Source organism: Hibiscus syriacus, unplaced genomic scaffold (genome assembly GCF_006381635.1).
Source record: "Hibiscus syriacus cultivar Baekdansim isolate YM2019G1 unplaced genomic scaffold, ASM638163v2 tig00110505_pilon, whole genome shotgun sequence".
Classification (NCBI taxonomy): Eukaryota; Viridiplantae; Streptophyta; class Magnoliopsida; order Malvales; family Malvaceae; genus Hibiscus; species Hibiscus syriacus.
Genome location: NW_024062765.1, coordinates 1788140 through 1811639, shown reverse-complemented (window position 1 = coordinate 1811639; position 23500 = coordinate 1788140). Strand labels below are relative to the sequence as shown.

The window sequence follows — 23500 nt, the reverse complement described above, 5'->3', positions numbered from 1 at the left end:
TATCCAGTTTCTTACAAACAGAGATTGGGAGCATGGTTGTTTGCATCGAATGAATTGGAATAGTCGTTGAGACTGTTTGAATGAGTGTTCTTCTTCCTGCAATGGATAAAACCCGTCTTTTCCAACCCGTTAACTTCCTCATGACTTTGTCGATAAGGGAGCATATGTTCCTGAATTAACCCTTTTATGCATTATTGGAACTCCCAAATAGGTTCCCAAATTATCCGTAAGGGGAATACCTCATAAGTCACTTAAGTGTTGAGCCATATTTGTATTAATATTTGGGGAGATAAAGATTTTTTATTTAAGAAGGTTTACCTTAACTCTAGCTGCTTGGTTGAATTCGTTTATAAAGTTCCTCTTGTTCTGCATTTGATCCGAGTTGGCTTCTACAAACAAAAGTAGATCATCAATGAAGAATAATTGACTAAGCTTAATTCCCCCTCTTGCACTTTTGAAAGGTTTCCATGTGCCCCTTTCTTTTTTCTCCATGATCATGTGAGAAAGCCTTTCCATAACCAGAATAAACAATTATGGCTATAGCGGATCACCCTGTCAGAGGCCTTGCTTAGGATTCAAGCACTCGGTGATTTCCCTGTTCCACAGTGGTTCGATTATACTCGACATAATGCAAAACATAATGACTTTTATCAACTTTCCAGGAAAGTTAAAGTCTTGAAGAGTTTTCTTAAGAAATTCCCAGCTAACATTGTCATAGGCCTTTTAGAGGTCAATTTTAGCGATAACCACACCCTTACATCCTTAAAGATTCATCATGGAGTGGACCGCCTCCTGAACAATTAAGATATTATCTGATGTGCTTCTTCCTTTAAGGAAATTGTTCTGGTAGGGGCTGATCAATCTTTGTAGAAGAGGAAACAATCGATAAACAATGATCTTGGAAAATATTTTATAAGCCATGTTCAGTAAACTAATTAGGCGAAATTGAGTGATGTTATCAGCCGCGACATGCTTTGGTATAAGCACTATAAAGGTTCTTATGATTTTTGTTTCCATCCTCCCCAAATCCAAAGCCATATTAACAAAATCACAAAGGGTGTTCTTGACAGTATCCCAATTCTGTTTATAGAATATGGGTGAATGCCATCTGGACCTGGAGCTTTCAGCCCATACATAGAGAACAAAACTTCTTTAACCTCTTCCATTGTGGCATGTTTAATAAGTTCGGTCTTCTCTTCTTCATTTAATCTGGGCATGAATCTGTCGTAATTCATAGAGAGTTGTACATACTCTTTCCCAACGAACAAGTCTTTGTGGTAATTACACACATGATGGCACAAGGTTTGTTTATCAATTATCCAATCGTTCCCAATGTACAGACCAACTATTTTATTATATCTACGCCTTAACATAGTAGTAAGATGAAAAAAACTTCGTGTTCATTTCGCCTTTCAAAATCCATTCCAGTCTAGATTTTTGAAACCAAAGGATTTCTTCCTGAGTCAATGCTTGTTGATAGTCAGATTCAAGGACCTTCTCCAATTCTTGTAGGAAAGTTGAATAGAAGTAGTTAGGATATCTTTGGATGCCTTGTATTTGTTTGATCAAGGCTTTCTTTCGTTTAAAGATGTTCCCGAAAGTAGTGTCCTTCCATTTTATGATCGCATTTTTTACTTCTTCTACCGCATCAACAAGAGAATTTTTATTTTTGTCCCAGGATGAACTAAAAACCATATTAAACTCTTCATGAGTAAGCCAAACAACTTCAAATCTAAATGGACATTTTTCTTTGTCTATAGGAATCTCCAATTCCGTGTCTACCAGTATCGGGTTGTGGTCAGCATAAACTCTAGTAAGGGTAACAACTCTGAGATTTGGAAAGAAATCAACCATATCAATATTATAAAGTATTTGGTCGAGTTTTTCGTGTAGAATAACACTCCATCAGATTACATCTATTCCAGTTGTCTCGAAATTTTAGTATTCGATCCATACAATCCGAGTTGCTGCCTACACGCTCATCCAACGTGGCAAAATCATTAAAATCTCCCACAATCATCCAAGGCTGGTCAACATTTATAGAATAGTTGTAGATATCCTCCCAAAATTCGTATTTCTTTATCGAAAGAGGTTGAACATAGGCAGTGGAGAGTAACCATCTCTTACCATTCTCTTGTATATCGTAGTGAATAACATGATTAGTATGATGCTGGATTGTAACCTCATGAAGATTAGTGTTCCAAAGAATAATCAATCCTCCCCGAAGGCCCTGAGCAGGGACCTCAAAGTGGGTATCAAATTTCAATTTCTTCTTAAGCGAAGAACCAGGTACCTGCTTTAGCTTTCGTTTCAAGGAGGCAAATAATGGTTGGGTTTTCATCCCGAATCAATTCTCTACAATTTCTAATAAAATCATTGTTTCCTACACCTCGTCAGTTCCAAGAGATCAGTTTCATTCAGGTAGATTATTATTTGTATGTGCCTCTATGGCCATCGTCTCGTTTATCCTTACTATGTTTTCCTGGCCAACTGGTTCGGCTTCCATATCTAGAGCATCCTAATTATCTTGTTGAATGGTATCATTTTCAACGTCCATTGAGATTTTATCATGCTTTCCCATCATCTTTTCCACTTCCATATTTGATTCCAGAACATTACTTTGGTTACTCTCCCTTCTATGATTATTCCCTTGAGTTCTACCCTGATTATCTCTTTTAGCATTCAAGATAGGAGATTGAGGTTTATCGTATCTTGTCCTAGATTTCCCTTCTCCTGAGCTCCCTGCCAAATTGTTGCCTTTAATTCTATTGTTACTTTCTTCTCGTCTGGTAGGCTTCTTTTCCTTTGTGGATGTTTCAGTCTCACTAGTATTTTCCTTTATTTCTTGAGATCGACTTTTATCCTCTTTTCCATTATTGGTTTCTTCCTCATCAATGATGTTCAAACTGTCAAACCTGTTGTTTTGGCGTAATTCTTGGTTTCTACTTTTTTGATTCTTCGGGTTAATTCTAGATCCACGCTGTCTCCTTTGAACCAACATCCAAGGTCCGTATCTGTCCTGGGTTACCTCTTTCTCTTCTTGTTGAATTTTCTCATTTTCTTCATCTTCTTGCATTTCTTGTTGGTCTTGATTCTTTGTTTCTCTGTTGACTTCCCTAGTACTGTGATTTTCCTTCTGATTAGCTAGAAAATCAGTGGCTCTATGACCCACAACACCACACTTGAAACAAATAAAATGCAGACCCTCATATTCGATAATATAGACTCTATTTCCTATACGCACTTTAGACAGTAAAGGAGTATTAAGGTCGATTTCAAAACATATTCTTACAAAGCGTCCTCTTGTTGACCAAGCTGTATGGTAATCAATTTTCAAGGGTTTTCCAATTAGTCTTCCTAAATTACACAAAACACTTTCCTCAATTCAATTGGGAGACCAGGGATATGGATCCAGACTACCGTGGAGGGAATACTTGCATTTGCTGCCACGAAATTGGGACGCCATCTTTGAACCGTGATGTAGTGATCCATTATCTTCCAAGGGCATTCCATAAGGACTTTTGCTCTATCCACCATGTTTTGGAATTTGATTGCATAAACCCATAGCCAAGATCAATACAATCGAACTCATCCTCTAATTTCCACAGGTTAGTTACCCTGCCGATAAGGGTTTTGTAAGCCACAGTTTTTCCCAGAATCTTGATAATGAGCGCTTTTCTCCAAGGTTTTCTCAGTTTTTCTTTTAATTCTTGAGGGATCTTGATTGTCGGAATATCATCCCCTTCGCAATCTTCCTCTTCATCTGAATCTTCATCTTCAACTTCAATTGAAACTTGAAAGTTACCCAGCAGAAGAGAGGGGCCTATTACAGTATCCCTCTATGATTTTCTTGGAGCCTCTTCTTCAGAAACGCTATCACCTTCCGTTGTTCGGATTCTTTTGAACTTCCGTTCCACTTTTCCTCCCCCTTCCACCGCCTGGGTCACCCCGGTGACCGGCGAAGACTCTTCCTGCATAGGAACAAAACGACGATCTCGAAAGAAAGAAAAACAAATCCCCTTGTTTATAAGATGAATTCTTCTCTTATACAAAATTTATATAATAATAAATAAACATATAATTATGATACTTAATGTTAATATAAAAATTTAATTTAAAAATAATCACGTCAATTTTAGATATGAGAAAAATTTAATTTAAATTTAAATTAATTTAATTTTAAAACATGTTAATAAATAATTTAATTAATTCAAATTTAAATATTTAATTTTAAACATAAATATTACAATATTATTAATGATATATATATTTATAATCCAGTTTTAAGAATTAAAATTAGAACAATTTTTCTATATAATTTTATATTTCAGATAATTTAAAGTTTGTTGCGGCGTTGAGGCGCAATTTATAGCGTATTGCGGTGTTATATAACGGTTTTTGACCGCAACAATAGTAATACGATTCCTTTATCGCGTTGTGCCGATATTGCGTAGCGGTAACCTTAAAAAACGTTACGATGCAGGCGTTATGCTACATTGCGGACGTAATTTAGTACTATGCAGTGCATCCCTGAAATAACAATTTCTTCCGGGACGCGATGCCATCCCTCTTTAAGTTCCTACAAGACAAAGACCATTTACTTTATAATCTTTTCTATTTTCCTTTGGCTTTTCAAACAATTTGAAGCTAACAGAAGCAATATCCCATGTAAAATCTGGAGTAGTTTCTCTTACCAAATGCGGACTGAGTATTGAGGAAGCGACTCACTGAGCAGAAAAGCTTCCAGTTTTTGGTTAAAAATTCAACTCCGCAGGCATCCTTAAACATCCGTATGATAAATCTTTTTTGGTGAAATATTTGTAGTTACTTTGTTCACTAGTGCTTATTGTACCCCACATTTGCATCCTCAATAGTGACCGTCTCCCTCAATAAATACCCTGGTAGAGGGGCGTGTGTCCTCCATACTTCGCCATACCTTTCCTCCACTAATTTCCTTTTGCATTTTCCGAATTAACAGCTCTCTTGACGTTTTCTCATGGAGACTACCACCAATGGAACATCTTTCAGTAACCAGAAGTTCACATCCCCTGCAGTGAGTGATGTCGAGCAACAACAAGCAACCATGGAACTCGAACCTACTACCGACTTCAACTACTCAAAACGATCGCAATGGCTACGAGCCGCCATTCTAGGCGCAAACGACGGGCTTGTCTCCACCGCATCGCTCATGATGGGTGTTGGCGCAGTAAAGCAAGACATTAAAGCCATGATATTAACCGGTTTTGCTGGTTTAGTTGCAGGGGCATGCAGCATGGCCATAGGTGAATTTGTCTCGGTGTATTCGCAGTTGGATATAGAATTGGCCCAGATGAAAAGAGATAAGCAACGAGATGAAAATAGACAAACGTCAGACGAAGAAGAAGAAAAGGGAAAAGAAGGTGAAAAGGAGTCATTACCGAACCCTTTACAGGCATCGGCAGCTTCAGCCCTAGCATTCTCGGTGGGCGCAATGGTTCCATTGCTGGCCGCATCGTTCATAAAGGAGTATAATGTGAGGGTAGGTGCAGTGATTGGTGCAGTGAGCTTGGCTTTGCTGGTTTTCGGATGGTTGGGAGCCATGTTAGGGAAAGCACCGACTGTGAGGTCTGCGGTTCGGGTCTTGATTGGAGGGTGGCTAGCCATGGCTATAACCTTTGGGTTAACCAAGTTGATTGGATCAAGTGGGCTCTGAGCTTCCTTTTTCAGCTTAGCCCTTTTGGCTAATCTGAGTCATGGAACTGTAACCATGTTTTTGTCTGATATTAATATTTTCTGCTTTTTTTTCTTTCCTGGACGCAGTATTTGTAGACGTCGCTCTGTAAGAATATATACATAAATATATTTGTTCAACCAATATATATTAAAACTGTTTTAAACGTAATTTCTTAAGAATGATGGCATAGATTGAATTAAGCTAGAATTCCAATACATATAACTTGAACAACACACGAACTTGAGGACAATATCAAAGTGTAAATGTTATTGTCAGCATCGTCATGTGCATATTTAGTAGTGTGGTCAAGTGGATGAATGGAAGAAAAAGGGAAAGTAAATCTTCTCAAAAAGACACGAAATTCGCAGGAGACACGGCGGTAGTAAAGGGGAAGACGATGCTTTTTTTGGGTGGTGGATTCTCATGCACTATACGAAACCATTTCTAAAAGAAGAGCTTATCCATGGGGGCCTTATATGTGTTAGTAGATAGTGAAGTAATAAGCCAATAATTTAGGTTTTCCTTTCGTCTAAAACCAACTCCAGTGGCCAATCATTCAGGATGCATGCATGGCAGAAGCACGACAGCAAAAACAATGTTCAGACAACAGTTTCGGAGCTTCCATAAATCCCCCCAAATGGATTTGTAGTAAGTCTACTTTGCCCACTGTGTCGTTTTTGTGCTGAAAGCTCGGGACGGTGTTTATTTTGCTGCCGGCTTTTCATCTGTCGATCTCTAGGGCCATGTACATATTGGGTTTGGGGTACACTTGTGGGTAGATATAACAAGTATTAAGTCCAGGAAAGCTTTTAGGTGTACCTTGAACCAGTGCAATGCACAACTAGGGTGCATCCCTTTTTGATTTCAGTCAAATTACGTACATGTTACGTACATGGAAACTAGGGTATCCATGCACAACTGTCTTTCATTAACTCGAACGCATATACGACATCTGTCATACTCATAGCAAGGATACTATCTATTGAAAATCATTTTCTTTTGGGAGGATTTTAATGAGATAAAGTAATTTCATTTTATCTGTACTAAATGACGAATGTATGATGTGCAGAGAGGTCCAGCATAAAAATGCTGTCCGTTTCATTGGTGCATGTACAAAATCTCCACATTTGTGTACAGTAACAGGTATGTTTCATCTACAAATTAAAAAGTCTCTTTCGTTAAAGTAGGGCTTCTTTTTCATTATGGGGCTGTCTAAAGATCTTTCAGAGTGTGGCCTTAAATCGTGACTACAACTAAATGAATTTATATATTCGATAGCAAACAGAAGCTTCCAATTCCCCTCTAGAGCACTCACCATTCACTTACTGTTTCAACTTTACTAAGCTTTTTAATTTCAAATAGAAACTCCTCTAGAGGCAAATGACCTCTAGGAAGCCATGGAAGAAGACTACGAAATTTCTCCATTATCTTCCTTTTTAACTATGAGTCTGTGACACAAATCAAGAATTACAAAGAGAAAAACAAAATCAAAGACGAGAGCTACATTATACACCGTAATCTCACCTGAAAACTTCCTCGTAATCATGAAAATGAAGTCAAATTTTAAAGTCTAAAAATCCTTGAAGGAGTACAAAGGAAATGAAGGATCAAAGGAATGAAAACTTTGAATTTGATTAGAGAGTTTAAATTTCAGAAGATGAAAGATTATGAGATGGTAAAAGAGTATTTTGATAAATTATTCGGAATTATAATCAAACTATACATTTTTCCTGAATAGGTGTCTAAAATATTTTTTGGACTATCAGATGTCTAACATTACAAACATGACCACTTTAGGTGCTCGGACCGTCAACGGCATTAATTTCCTCCGTTAAGTGATATGTGTCACAATATGATCATTTTAAAAATTTTATATAAATTAAAAAAAATAAAATTATACATTTTTAAAAAATAAAAAACATAAATTTTGAAATAACCCTTAAACTTTGAAAACCTTCATTTCAACCATTGAAATGAAGCTCCACCCGACCTCACCTCCCCCGACGATCAATACCCTATGAAATCGTGACCGATTGATGGTCGATCGACGACGAATCTACGTTTTATATCCCGTGAATCCTAGGATGAAAATCGGGATCCCACACAATTCATACTTCCAATCGGCGACAACTACAACGACATATAACTAGAATGATGATAAAGACTACGATGGAGGCGATGGTCGTGGTCGGAAAAGGTGCCGACAACGGATTAGTGTTAGGATTTGGAGATTTTAGGGATTTTGAGGGTTTTTTGTAATTTAAAAGATATTATTTTTTATAAATATAATAATATTTTTTTGAAAAAATAAATTTCAAAATTATCAGATTGTGACACGTGTCACTTAACGGAGAAAACTAATAACCGTTACGTCCCGGACACCTAAAGTGTTCACGTTTGTAACTTTGGGCACCTGGATGTTCCAAAATATATTGTTGGCACATATTCAGAAAAAAGATATAATTTGGACACTTATTTAGGTATTAAGCCTTCAAAATACTCTTCTAACTAAAAGTCTGAAGCTATCATTTCTACTTAGAAAACACTAAAAATCTGTCAAAGGTTAGTTTGAGAGAATTGATGAATTCTTTTTGCTCGATACAATTGAGGAGGAATAAAATCTGATTTCCCTCCTTGTTAACACTGTAGAAAGAAGGGACATCCACCTTTCAAATGTCTCAAAGTTACCTTGAACAAATCACTGTTTTGTTAAATATGTAAATGACAATGATGTATTAAGGTAAAAATGACAGGAAAGAGTTCTGCACTTGATTCATTAGAGGAGTAAGTCGTGTTCTTTGTAACAAAAAATTGCTGATGACTGCAAGCATGCAGATGAAATTATCCTTCATGGGAGTGTTAGTGCTGAGCCTTTGAAATTTACAATTGAAATTCAAGATCCTTTTGGTAGTCCTTCGAATCATTTGGCCATTGCAAATGAATTTTCGAAAACTAATATATCTTATTGCAGTGATAAGTTACTTATAGACGTTTGACCTGATGATGCACGAACCAAACGACTTTAGTGATTAAGAGATAATTAATCATTGTAGTTATAAGTTAATAATATGATCTTTTGATTCCAATTTCTAATCCCGTCTTAAAGCTTAATTTGATGTTTAAAATATTAAATTTAGATATTAAATTAAAAAAATACATTAAAAAAGTGTCATCTAAGTGTAGATATTTCAAAGTATTTAATCCAATAGTGGTGAAACGTTGTCAATTTCAAACAGTTAAGTAGATTTGTATGACGTGTGGCTTAAAATGCTATTATAATGGGCAATAGCATAAAGCAAATAAAAAGAATGTTGAAGAAGAGCTAACTAATCCGCAATAAGATGGATCGGAGAAAATGATTGGTGGAGACTATTATAAACATTCATCAACTTCGTTAATCATGATACAGAGTTAGTCAAGATGTGGCCCTCAATCTCAACCAAACCTTCACCTTCCATAAATTTTTTTTATTAATATGAGTAAGTTTAAGATATTATTTGTTCAAATATAATTTTTAATCATTTGATGTTGAACATTCAACTCTTGACATTTATAGTGCTTTAATCGGGAACTTCAAAGAATAATAACAATTCTTTTATCACTCAGATCGTTTGATTCGTGCATACATATTAAATATTAAATTTATCATCATATTTAGTATTGATACGATAGTATAAGTTTTGCGAACATGCATCTGCCTGGCTTCAGGGAAAATATATAATTTTCATCATAATGTCGTAATCAAATGTTGCAAATTAGTGTGTAATTATTCGCCCGATCTTTTTTCATTTGTCCTTGATGTAAAATGAAAATGATATAGAAAGTGATGAGTAGAGGTAAGGGAATGGAAGAAAGCCATATAGAAGAAGTCTGAAAATAAAATAATATTTGCTGCCTTAAACTCCTGTGGGGTTGTAGAGTTGGTGAACTTAATTTGTCATTGTTTAAACAAAAAGTGGCTAAAATACTAGTGATTTTCATGCCATTGATTAGCGTTACTATCACAAGTTCGTATTCAGGTCCGATATGTCCATTCGATCAATCAAATTGCTCATTCTCTCGTACAGTGATTTTTTTTATCGAATCCGTCCATTTATTTTGATTGTGTCTGTCCTAATTCTCTAATTCTTTAACTGATCATATTATAAACGATGTTCTTAATGATTTTATATCAGTACTTATTTCCTTCAAAAGAAAAACATCGGTGTATAAATCAAATTAAATGATGTTATTTCATTAAAAATAATTTACTTATATTTAAATTTATAATTTAAAAAAATTATTATTTTTTAGAGATTTTAAATTCGAATAGTATTTAAGGTGAGTGTATTTTCAATTATTAATAAAAAATTGTAAATATATACTATCTTATAATCATTTTAAACTATTCAAAATACATTATACTCTTAAAAATCTATAAAATTTAACTAAAGAATGATAAATTCAAAGAAAATCCAATAAAATAACTGATGTAATAAACTTAATATATAATATTTAAACGTAAAATATAATATTTCCTCCAACATTGTCTGTCCAAAGAATAATAATTCATAGAATTAATGATAATTACAATTTAGTTTGACCATGAAATGTTTGGGTCAAAGGAGACCCTTCCCATCCTGATTAGGATACCAGGACTTATTTAATTATGTGGATCCCACCGTATCGGATTGTGTTCGCAATATTGTGATCTTTAAACATCAAATTATAAATAATATTAATATATAAAAAATTAAAAAAACAAAGTTAATTACACTTACAGTCCTTCATCTATTTGTAAAATTACGTTTTTATCGTTCAATTTTAAAATTGATGTTTATCATTAGATTAATCGTTCAATAATATTTGAGTCATCACATCATCAATAATTATTATTGTTTTAGAAGTATTATTTTGTCTATTCTTTTAATTGAATTGATAAGGTTATAAAATTAATAAAAGTTTTTCATTAATTATTTAATAATATTATATGTTAACATCTCAAATATAATACCTTGCTAAGTTGAAATAACTTAAACATTTGGTGGTAGAATTTTCAATTCTATAGATAAGTAAATGTGCAGCACAATTTTTTCTCTTTTTGCTCTTCCACAAAAATTTCTGATAATATATTTGCTTTATATATATATATTCGTGAGGGAATAAACAAAACTTTCTATTTTGACAAAATAAAATTAAACTTTAACAAACTAAGTGTACGAAACGAATTAATTCAGATTAGTCCAGACGAAACCTTAGGAAATCAAAATGACGAAAATGAAAAAAAGCTAAACGTTTTATTAAGAAAGCCTTTATTTTTATTACGGATCAACCCATGGTTTTACATAAAGGATGGAAAAGAAAAACACATAAAATGTAGGAAACATTTTTTAGGTAAGCAGAAAGAAATACGCAAGCCAGTGAATAATACATATCAAATACATGAAAACGATGAACCTTCTTTTCTCATATTGAGTTGACCGTACTACTACTTGTCTACAATATTATTATCATTCTTTTTCTTCTCTTCAAATGCGGACTCTAGGTAGGCTACCTTTCCCGCTCACTCTCTCTCACTTTATTGGATCACACTCTTGTGTTCTCCTGCAACAACATGTTTTTTTTTTCTTTTGGGTTATTGAACTTGTTAAAATCATAAAAAATGTGAAAGAATGATCCTTGAAGAGATGCAAAAATAAATGTAGGTTACCTTTTGTGCGGTCGGAGCCGATGCTTAGTAGTTGTAAGGAGGAGGTGGCGATGAGTAGATATAATGATGGGGTGTTGGTGGAGGAGGAGACTTGTGATAGTGAACTGGAGGAGGAGGAGGGGGAGGAGACTTATAAACCGGAGGAGGTGGGGGTGGAGACTTGTACTTGTAAGGATGCTTGGGTGGTGATGGTAGGGGTGGTGGAGGAGACTTATATTTGTAAACTGGTGGTGGTGGGGGCGGGGACTTGTATTTACAATGGTGCTTGGGCGGTGATGGTGGAGGTGGAGACTTGTCCTTGTAAGGGTGCTTGGGTGGTGATGGTGGTGGTAGAGACTTGTACTTGTAAGGGTGCTTAGGTGGTGATAGTGGTGGTGGAGACTTGTTCTTGTGAGGGTGCTTGGGTGGTGGTGGAGGAGACTTATACTCGTAAGGTGGTGAAGGATAATGTTCCTGTGGAGGAGGAGACTTATACTCATAAGATGATGGAGGTGGTGGTGGAGACTTATAAACATGAGTTGGTGGTGGGGGAGGAGACTTATACTTGTAAGGCTCCTTGGGTGGCGGCGGAGACTTGTAGGGATGCTTGGGTGGTGATGTTGGTGGTGGTGGAGGAGACTTATACTTGTAAGGGGGGTGATAATGAATCGGTGGAGGAGGTGGAGACTCATAAACAGGAGTCGGTGGCGGGGGATGAGACTTGTAAGGTTCTTTGGGTGGAGGTGGCGACTTGTGCTTATGTGGTGATGGTGGCGGTGATGGTGGGGACTTGTACTCATAAGGAGGTGTGGGATAATGCACTGGTGAAGGAGGTGGTGGAGGCTTATTGTAGACACTTAATTTTGTCCGGCTACTATAATTATATAATTTGTATATATTATATTATATATATATATATATATATTATTTCATTACATATTGCATCTCATTCTTTTTTTATTTTATTTTTTGCAGACTCAAAGCCACTATAACACTGGCCCACGATGGACCCATATCAGACCAAACAGTGGTCCAGCCCGAACCATTACGCGTAACCCTAACCCCAGTTCCAGCATCGCGTGCTTCATCCCAACTCAGTCAACTGTCGCTTTTCACGGCAACACGCACCATTCCCGGATTTCTCGACAACACTAAACCAATTATCAACAAACAACAACGTTAGCCGAGTGTTTCACTCGAAATTAGATACCTAAAAATAGGTTGTTATTAAGTTATAAATAAGAGGGTGGTCTGGAACAACAAGGGGGGAGATACGAGGAACACCGAACAAGAAACGGTGACGAGATTCGAACCCATCGGAGAAAAAACAAATCGAAAAGCAAGAGGGAAGCATTTCGAGGGAAGCATTTCGAGCGAAGCAAAAATCAACCATTCAGGAACCATTTTCCAGAGGAAAAATACAAGAGATAGGAAAAGCATTCGAAACTAAAAACCGACAAAAGAACCAGAGGTTACCTCGCTCTCAACTGGAACCGTGGCCACTGGCACCATTTCATCGGACCAGAAACCTATCATTTTTTTTAAGGTCTCAATAGCAGTTGTGGAGCTTTACAATAGCGTTCTTTCCACGTCGATGTGGCCGTGCTCTTGGACAATGAAGCGATTTACGACATATGCCGAAGATCCCTTGATATCAAGAGGCCAACGTACACCCATTTGAACCGATTGGTTTAAAGCTGAGTATGGGATCATTTAAAGCTGGAAAAGGATGTCATGCACCATTCTCAAGAGGTAAATTATGTTTAAAAAAAATATTTGTGAAGTGCAGCACATGTGCTCCTTCATGCTCACCACGTGCATTCTGAAGGAATTGAGCAAAGTAATATTTTTTCTTTTAATGATATTGATTTGTCATCTCATCGGGTAAATAGTCCATCCAATGTTTCTTTGTTGTTATTATTATTTTTGTTAATATTCGACTTTGACAATAGTATTTGTTCACTTTTTTATTTTAGTCACTGATTTGGTATAAATGCTTAGAATTAATTATTGTTCAAGTCCTCCATTTTCTTGCTTATTTCATTTTATTATAATTTATTTATTTATTTTTATTTTTTTTCTTTTTATGCTTATGTTTTATTTATATTTATTTAACGCTTTGACCCATTTTTAGAATAAAGTCCAACCAATCAAAGGTAAGTAACTCGAATCGGATTTTTAAATTTAAATTTTTAATTTTTCGCAACTAAGACAACCGACAAATTAATTGGTACCGAAAGGGCGGTTCAAGGGTGCTAATCCTTCCTTGACCGTAACTGACTCCTGAACCCGACATATTTCTGGTAAAAACGCAGATCAAGTAAGACGGTGTCTGACCTACCTAAATTCGTTTTAAAGTGGTTGGTGGCGACTCCAATCCATATTTTTCAAGTCGAAGCCCAATTCCGGGGCCAAACCGAAAGACGGTTACGACAGCTTGGCGACTCCGCTGGGGACAGGTAAGTGAGTCAGGCCAAAATTAATTTTCAGTTGTCTTTTTATGCGAAAATTTTAAATTTAAATTTAAATTTTTTTATTCGATTCCAATTATTTATCTTTGATTATATTTTCGAGTAAATAGTTGTACTGACCGTTTTTTAATGATTTCAACCCTTAAAGATTTTTCGTCTAAAGGCTCTATACCCGAGCTCCGAACCCTATTTAAGTGGGGGTGAAAGCGACGCCTTCGTGTGAATTTATTCTCCGTATGGGCCTAGCAAGTAACCTTCGGGATTCATATACCTTATGCCTTCGTGTGAATTTATTCTCCGTATGGGTATAAGGGAATGTTTCCTCTCGAGTTTAACTTAGTCCACACAAGCTTGTGATGGGTTAAGGACTAAGGGTCTGGCAAGCCCAAGGGGGCGCCAGCAAGGAGAACTCGGGTACCGTTTCAAGAACCTAACCCGGGAGATGATGGAGAATTAGAGCCCTCCCCAAAACCTCATTTCCAAACCCTAGGCTGTTTTACTTCTTGCTTTATTTTCTATTCAAAACATGCGAACTAGACAAATATGCGGTTATGATTTGTTTGAAATTAGCATGCGTGATAGAGATCATGTCCATGTAGGAATAATAAACATGTGGGGTAGATATCATATGAGGTATGACTTTGATTTTCATGATTGTTTTTATTATTTTTACCTCACTAACAATTTTTTTTACTTTTTTCTCTTTTATTTTGTTTTCATCATTTGCATCATTTAAAAGAGGTGTTGATCCACTAAAATGTGTTTGTTAAAACTCAAATAATCCGCATTAATGGATAAAGGGGTTGTAATACAAGAGATAAAATGCAGAGGACAGTCTACAGGGCGACTATGTGTCACATTCAATCCAGAAGATGTGGTACCTGCAATCGAAGAATATGTCACTTTGCTACATTGTAAAGGACTCCGAATGGACCGGAATTTACACCGAGCACACTAAAGTCAAATTTTTGAGAGGCAAAGGTTGTAGGGGCAAGACGAGGAAAAAGTTACTGACTCGAAGATTCATTTCGAAAACTACGAGAACAAGATGAATTCCAGAAACAAGTCGATAAGCTTCGGATTGAGGACTTCAATGACACTTTCGTTAGAAACAAGCTCGACAAAGAGTGAAAGTTGGAGATGCAGTCATTCGAGACCTTTTTTAGGGCAAACAACTTGTCACTTGCACATTGTGGCCAAATGAGCCTGAACAGTTCAACAGGGTATTCAACCGATGATAGACGAAGGCAGAAAACTAGTCAACATGTCAGAAGCTGCCAGGATATTTTTTTCTCTTAAAAGATAAAACACTTTTGTCCCCAATAAGGATTATTCATAATAACAGACATGTTTTTGGATCAATGCCTCGAACATTTCATGCATTTTGCATCTACATTTCATTTTTAAGCATTTTCATGAAATTAAGTCATGGAGGATTCGATGAAGTGGATTTAACCACATGGAAACAAGATTGTAACTTTAAAGAAAAAACTGAAAACAATACAGTGAGAGCCTGATCAGCTGATTGTAGGACAAAGCCTGACAGGATGATCTAAGAAAAAAATCCACATATCCTAAGGGCTACGATGTTGAAGCTGTTAGTTGTTACCACATAAGAAGTCCCAAACATTCCTCTGAAAATTGTAAGGCGCTTGCCGAAGAATGGGGGCATGGCATATACTATTTGCACTTAGAGGATTGTTTTGTTTGAACACGTCTTCGATCTTTCATATTTGCTTAGTATTTTAAAGGATTGAATTTATGCTACTTTCTAAGGTGGAACAATTGAACAAATCTTAATCTTTAGTTCTTCGAATATTAAATGAATTAAAGATTATTTTAATTCTTCAAGAATTATAGATTTTTGACATATGACAAAATTAGACTTTTCTTATCCTGTCTATAAAATACCTCGATTCTTTACCCAAAATAACTCATGGTCATTACCAAAAAAACTAAATTTTGACATTACCTCCCTTTGAAATTCTTGAACATCACCTTTATCTTTTTGATACACTCATACCTTTCTTTGAGTCAATAAGATCACACCACTGTCTTTTTTAGACTCAAAAATAACCTTTCTTACCATTAAAACCCAAGGCATAGAGTTGTTCATTTTAACATGAGCATTCTTCTAAAGAACCAACTTGGGGCATCTCGCGGGGAGCCTGAACATTGAGACATCTGGGAAAAAAGAAGAAGAAGAATTTGAAATAATTCTATCATACATTAATTACACTGTTTTCATGTGAATATAATTAATCCTGAAAATCTATCCCCTTGGGGATACCTTTTCTGTGAGGACTTCCATGTATGAAATGATGAACGGCTTTATTTCTTTATCCCTTCACAACAGGAAAAAAATATATCCCTTGTGTCCCCTTTTGAGCCTGTAGTACTTTTCTTCTGATTCAACCCTAACCAAGGATCACCCTCCACACTGGGGGGCAAGGTGGAGAAAATCTGCTCGCATGAGTGAAGACATTGATTCAGATGAAAGGTGAACCAAACGCCAAGTGCGAAGATTCAATCAGAACAAAAAGGGCAAAAAGAAAAAAGAAAAGAAGCAAAAAAGAAGAAAAAAAAGAAAGACCAAAAATCAAAAAGAAAAAGGGACAAAAAAGCACATACAAAGATTCCCTAAAGACAAATGATACATCAAGCTTCAAACTATGATATTGATCAAGCACAATCATTCCCGAATCACTGAATCACTTTACTCAAAGATCATAGAGCATCAAGAGAGAGAAACATTTTGAGCAAGATTGAAGGCATCAGAATGAATTGATCCTTGGTTCAACCTCTGAAACACTTGTTTGGGCCTATTTATCCTTTTCTTTCATAACCATGAACTCTGGCCTACATTACGTGCCTTAAAAGTCCCTTCTAATCATACATGGATTTCTAAACAAAAGATAATATCTTCAGATTTCATCCCGCCCATCAGGATTAATCTTTGTTTACAAAAAACAATGTAACTAATGCATGGTAGAGGAAAATAACAAAGGGGGGTTCAAGACGTAAATCCTAAATAACGTCTTGAAACCAAAGGAGGATTCGAGTTGAAAACCTGAAAAGGCGGCTCGAATATAAAAATTGTGCAACTGAGGCGATCACACAAATTCCTTGATAAGGCATCGCACAATCCAAATATGACTATGAAAGCTGGGTGTCGGAGAACACTTCCAGTAGAGGAGCATGCAAGCTACCCCATCAAACCTTTGAGCATCAAATGACAAACCTTTGACCAAACACAATAACCTGAGACCTTTTATCCTTTCCTTACTTAACCATTTCCCAAGATAGCTTTGATCTTGGCACGTGTCAAATAGCTATAATTTATTGAAGGATTAACATTGTAATTAAACATTTGATATCCAATGAACTCTAGTTTTATGATTCGTCTCAATTGTAAAACGTGAAAGAATAATATTTCAAAACTTTTGATTAAACATTTTTCGAAACTCTTTATTGATATTTTCAGAACTTTGAAAATAAAAGAGAAAGAAAAACATTTTTTTTCAAACAATACAGTCTCTCTAGAGTGGATCTTGGTAAATGACATGTGACTCTTAAACACAAAACTCATGCTCAGAATCAATGCTGAAGCAAGAAATGAGGAACATTTGGGGCATCTTTGGAGATTCAACATCAAATATTGGGGCATTTTTGGATATTGGGGCATCATTTGGGGATTCAACATCCTAATGCAAATTATCAACTTTTAGAGTCAAGTTTTGACTTCAAGACGAAGGATACTCGATTCAAAATCACCTTTAAAGATTCATGTTGGTTGCTTAACTCAGCAGTAAGAAGCTACACTTTGACCAACTCGATAGATTGAAAGTTTCTCTCGAAACAACACAATTTGCTCGAGAGTGGATTTCAACTTCACGACGAAGGATATCTAGCTCGAAGCCAAACTTTACAATAAAGGGGTCTCCATGGTTTCAACTTCACGACGAAGGGAATTGTGTCCACCCGCAACATACAATACATGGATTTTAACTTCACGACGAAGGATATTCAAGTCAAGGCTCAACTTCACAACGAAGGATATTGGACTCCAGACAACGCAATTTCAACTTCACGACGAAGGGACCGCTGGTTGTCAATAAACAACTTCCTAATTTCAGAGCCAATTTCAACTTCACAGCGAAGGATATTGGACTCCAGACAACGCAAGTTCAACTTCACGATGAAGGGACCGCTGGTTGTCAACAAACAACTTCTCAATTTCAGAGCCAATTTTAACTTCACAACGAAGGATATTGGACTCCAGACAACGCAAGTTCAACTTCACGACGAAGGGACCGCTGGTTGTCAATAAACAATTTCCCAATTTCAGAGCCAATTTCAACTTCACAGCGAAGGATATTGGACTCCAGACAACGCAAGTTCAACTTCACGACGAAGGGACCGCTGGTTGTCAATAAACAACTTCCTAATTTCAGAGCCAATTTCAACTTCACAGCGAAGGATATTGGACTCCAGACAACGCAAGTTCAACTTCACGACGGGACCGCTGGTTGTCAACAAAAAACTTCTCAATTTCATAGCCAATTTCAACTTCACAACGAAAGATATTGGACTCCAGACAACGCAAGTTCAACTTCACGAAGAAGGGACCGCTGGCTGTCAATAAACAATTTCTCAATTTTAAAGCCAATTTCAACTTCACAGTGAAGGATATTGGACTCAAGACAACGCAAGTTCAACTTCACGACGAAGGGACCGCTGGTTGTCAATAAACAACTTCCCAATTTCAGAGCCAATTTCAACTTCACAGCGAAGGATATTGGACTCAAGACAACGCAAGTTCAACTTCACGACGAAGGGACCACTGGTTGTCAATAAACAACTTCCCAATTTCAGAGCCAATTTCAACTTCACAGCGAAGGATATTGGACTCCAGACAACGCAAGTTCAACTTCACGACGAAGGGACCGCTGGTTGTCAACAAACAACTTCTCAATTTCAGAGCCAATTTCAACTTCTCAGCGAAGGATCTTGGACCCAAGACAACACAAGATCAACTTCACGACGAAGGGGCGGCTGATTGTCAACAAAATTTTATTCAGAGTCAATTTCAACTTCACAACAAAAGGATATTAGACTCTAGACAGCACAAGCTCAACTTCACAGCAAAGGGGCGGCTGACTGTCAACAAATAATTTCCCAGTTCCAGAACCAATTTCAACTTCACGGCGGAGGATATTGGACTCGGAACAATACAACTTACTTGGATTTCAACTTCACGATGAAAGATATCCAATTCTTGGCTCAACTTCAGGGCGAAGGGGCCACCCACGGTTTCAACTTCACGACGAAGGGAATCGTACACACAAGCAACATCTATCTCTAGATTGGATTTCAACTTCACGGCGGAGGATATCCAAATCAGAGAAGGAGTGTCTGTCAATAAACTTTCCAGTTTCGAAGTTAATTTCAACTTCACAGCGAAGGATATTGGCCTCGAAACAACATACTAGATTTCAACTTCATGACGAAGGATATCCAATTCCAAGGCTCAACTTCACAACGAAGGGGCCATCCACAGTTTCAATCACGACGAAGGGAATCATGCTCATCATTGTCTCTCTTGAGACAGTTTACAAGTTTTGTCTCTCTTGAGACAGTTTCACTTGAAACAAAATCTTGTCTCTCTTGAGACAGTTTCCCTTGAAACAAAGTTTTGTCTCTCTTGAGACAGTTTCTCTTGAGAAAAAAACCTTTGAAAATGTTTCTCTTGAAACACCAAACTTTTGAGTTCGACTACGCTTAGCTCCAAGGCACATCATTTGCAGCATAGCTCAAGGCTAGAAGGGCTATCTGCCACCAAAAGACCTTCGAGTTCAATTACACTCAGCTCAAAAGCACATCATTTGCAGTATAGCTTAAATCGAGAAGGGCTATCTGCCACCATAAAACTTGTCGAGTTCGATTCCATTCTGCTCGATGACACATCAATCACACTACTGTCCGGTTGCAGTCGAGGTTTTCAAGTCGAGAAGAAGACATGGGTTAACTGTGCCTTAGTGACAAAAATGCTTTACGGCAGCATAGCTTAAGTTGAGGAAAGCTATCTGTCAATGAAGACCTTTCGAGTTCGATTTCATTCAGTTCGAGTTCGATTTCATTCAGCTCAAGGTATGTCAACCACATGGTGGAGTCAAAGATTTTCAGTCGAATTTTCCAACCAAGGTCTTCAAACCGAGAAGAAGACCGAAGTTGACTACAATTTGGCAATGAGAAGCCACAATCCGATTCAAATCCTGAATTACAACTTCAACTCCATATTATTTCAAGATGGACTCGACTTCGCAACGAAGGAGCCATCCGCAATTCAAATCGACAGAGAGTTATTCTTAAATATCAGAATCAATTTTCAACTCCACCGAACGAAATTTGTGTTCTTTTGTCTTTGTCCTATTTTTCGTTCCACGAAAAAGGACAAAGAGGGGCAGTTGTAGACACTTAATTTCGTCCGGCTACTATAATTATATAATTTGTATATATTATATTATATATATATATATTATTTCATTACATATTGCATCTCATTCTTTTTTTATTTTATTTTTTGCAGACTCAAAGCCACTATAACACTGGCCCACGATGGACCCATATCAGACCAAAAAATGGTCCAGCCCGAACCATTACGCGTAACCCTAACCCCAGTTTCCTCCAGCATCGCGTGCTTCATCCCAACTCAGTCAACTGTCGCTTTTCATGGCAACACGCACCATTCCCGGATTTCTCGGCAACACTAAACCAATTATCAACAAACAACAACGTTAGCCGAGTGTTTCACTCGAAATTAGAAACCTAAAAATAGGATGTTATTAAGTTATAAATAAGAGGGTGGTCTGGAACAACAAGGGGGGAGATACGAGGAACACCGAACAAGAAACGGTGACGAGATTCGAACCCAAAGGAGAAAAAACAAATCGAAAAGCAAGAGGGAAGCATTTCGAGGGAAGCATTTCGAGCGAAGCAAAAATCAACCATTCAGGAACCATTTTCCAGAAGAAAAATACAAGAGATAGGAAAAGCATTCGAAACTAAAAACCGACAAAAGAACCAGAGGTTACCTCGCTCTCAACTGGAACCGTGGCCACTAGCACCATTTCATCGGACCAGAAACCTATCGTTTTTTAAGGTCTCAATAGCAGTTGTGGAGCTTTACAATAGCATTCTTTCCACGTCGATGTGGTCGTGCTCTTGGACAATAAAGCGATTTACGACATATGCCGAAGATCCCTTGATATCAAGAGGCCAACGTACACCCATTTGAACCGATTGGTTTAAAGATGAGTATGGGATCATTTAAAGCTGGAAAAGGATGTCATGCACCAATCTCAAGAGGTAAATTATGTTTAAAAAAAAGATTTGTGAAGTGCAGCACATGTGCTCCTTCATGCTCACCACGTGCATTCTGAAGGAATTGAGCAAAGTAATATTTGTTCTTTTAATGATATTTATTTGTCATCTCATCGGGTAAATAGTCCATCCAATGTTTCTTTGTTGTTATTATTATTTTTGTTAATATTCGACTTTGACAATAGTATTTGTGCACTTTTTTATTTTAGTCACTGATTTAGTATAAATGCTTAGAATTAATTATTGTTCAAGTCCTCCATGTTCTTGCTTATTTCATTTTATTATAATTTATTTATTTATTTTTATTATTTTTTTCTTTTTATGCTTATGTTTTATTTATTTTTATCTAACGCTTTGACCCATTTTTAGAATAAAGTCCAACCAATCAAAGGTATGTAACTCGAATCGGATTTTTAAATTTAAATTTTTAATTTTTCGCAACTAAGACAACCGACAAATTAATTGGTACCGAAAGGGCGGTTCAAGGGTGCTAATCCTTCCTTGACCGTAACTGACTCCCGAACCCGACATATTTCTGGTAAAAACGCAGATCAAGTAAGACGGTGTCTGACCTACCTAAATTCGTTTTAAAGTGGTCGGTGGCGACTCCAATCCATATTTTTCAAGTCGAAGCCCAATTCCGGACCAAACCGAAAGACGGTTACGACACTTATAAACTGGAGTTGGTGGTGGAAAGTACACAGGAGGAGGAGGAGGCGGTGAGTTGTAGTAGTAGTGTGGTGGTGGGTGCTTCTTAGGAGGTGGTGGAGGAGGAGATGAATAAGGGTAATTTGCTGTGGTTCCACTAGGCAAACTGAGAGACACGAGCACTAACAGAGTGCCAAAGTGAGAAGCTATTGATGACCCCATATTTTACTACAAATACTGGGTTTTGTTTATGCTCTCAGCCAACCTCACCACTTCCTTATATAGATGTTGCTTTTACATAATGTAATCATGGTAAATTCCACTTAAAAGTTACTTTATTTTAACCTTTGTCAATGTCAAGCGCCATTGACAAAATAAATATATTAAAAAACAAGTTGCAAATTGTTAGGTTTGAAGGTTTTCATTTTCATGCACATTACGACAAATTAGGGACAGTTTCCGATTGTTGAAAACTATAATTTCATTCTTATTTCAAGATAAAAGAATACTTAACCTTACAATATATTGATTTACAGAGGCTGCATTTTACAATGTTGAAAAATTACTTTTCAAGTCATTAATAAATACTGTTATTTCTGTAAGTGACTGATGTCAAACAATTTCCCCAAATCTATGTAAAGCTTAGGAGACTTTTCTTTCCCCTTTTTTGCTCATCAAAAAACGATACGTGGATGCTGGCCATTTTGTCACGGAGCAAACATCAGTAGTCATCAACTCATACTTTTACTCTTCGCCTCTCTCGATCAAGTTTTAATCACTTTATTTTTTTTAAAATCATACTTAATATTATGTTTTAATTTCATTTTGATCATTTACTATTAAAAAAATTAACATAACTATTAACATGATTTTTTTGAAAAATTTCAATGATGATGTGATATTATTTTAGAGTGACTTAACTTGATTTTTTTCCAAGTCGAATCAAGTTTAAAAAATTAGAGTCAAGTTGTTCAAGTTTCTATACAAATTTAATTGTAATTATTTGTAGTATTATAGTACGGATTTAATCCAGTTTTTGACTTTCTCTCTATATATATTTCTTCATATTCTTTTCGTATTACAATGTTATTTAATATATCACATACAATCTAAAATTATAAAATATATTTATAATATTATATTTCAAAAAAGGTATTTTTGAGGATAAAAGATTATTGGGAGTATAAAGGAGTCAAAGAATTGATGTGAAGAAAGAATTTGTAGATAAATATACTAAATTAAGTAAAATGTAAAGTTAAAGTACTAAATTGAGTAAAATGTAAAGTTAAAGGACTAAATTAAAAAAATGTCATTTTTAGTATAAACAAAATAAGAATTGAAGTTACATAGGTATTCTATAGTGGTAGGAGAACATGTCTTTTAAATTTGGTAAAAAATGAATGGTGAATTGAAGAAATACAACAATCATGCAAAATTGAAGAAATACAACAATCATGCAAAATTGAAGGAATAAATAAAAAAATAAAAAAATAGTTATCAAAATTGGAATTGAAAGTACATATGTATTCTATGATGGTTTAGTAGCAAGTGGTTCAAATTTGTTGAAAATTTGACCTAAAATGGAGGAATGGAATGAATAGGAAATCAGGGACCAAA

General features: G+C 36.2%; 2 protein-coding genes across 4 annotated transcripts; one reads left to right on the top strand and one right to left on the bottom strand.

Annotated features, from left to right (window-relative positions):
- The first annotated feature begins 4834 nt into the window (after positions 1–4834).
- Positions 4835–5764, top strand: LOC120129876 (vacuolar iron transporter homolog 4-like). The gene has a single exon (XM_039147276.1). The coding sequence runs from the start codon at positions 4997–4999 to the stop codon at positions 5690–5692; it is 696 nt and encodes a 231-aa protein (XP_039003207.1). The 5' UTR covers positions 4835–4996; the 3' UTR covers positions 5693–5764.
- A 5631-nt stretch (positions 5765–11395) lies between these two features.
- LOC120129864 (extensin-1-like) lies at positions 11396–22117 on the bottom strand. 3 transcript variants are annotated; one of them, XM_039147267.1, is made up of 3 exons: positions 21922–22117; positions 11922–12202; positions 11396–11846 (listed from the first exon to the last, which is right to left on the bottom strand). In XM_039147267.1, the coding sequence occupies exons 1-3, from the start codon at positions 22103–22105 to the stop codon at positions 11427–11429; spliced, it is 885 nt and encodes a 294-aa protein (XP_039003198.1). In that variant the 5' UTR covers positions 22106–22117; the 3' UTR covers positions 11396–11426. The 3 variants fall into 3 exon arrangements, with proteins under 3 accessions (XP_039003198.1, XP_039003200.1, XP_039003199.1); XM_039147269.1 differs by having other exon boundaries at positions 11396–11753; XM_039147268.1 differs by having other exon boundaries at positions 11396–11821; positions 11933–12202.
- Between the last annotated feature and the right edge of the window lie 1383 nt (positions 22118–23500).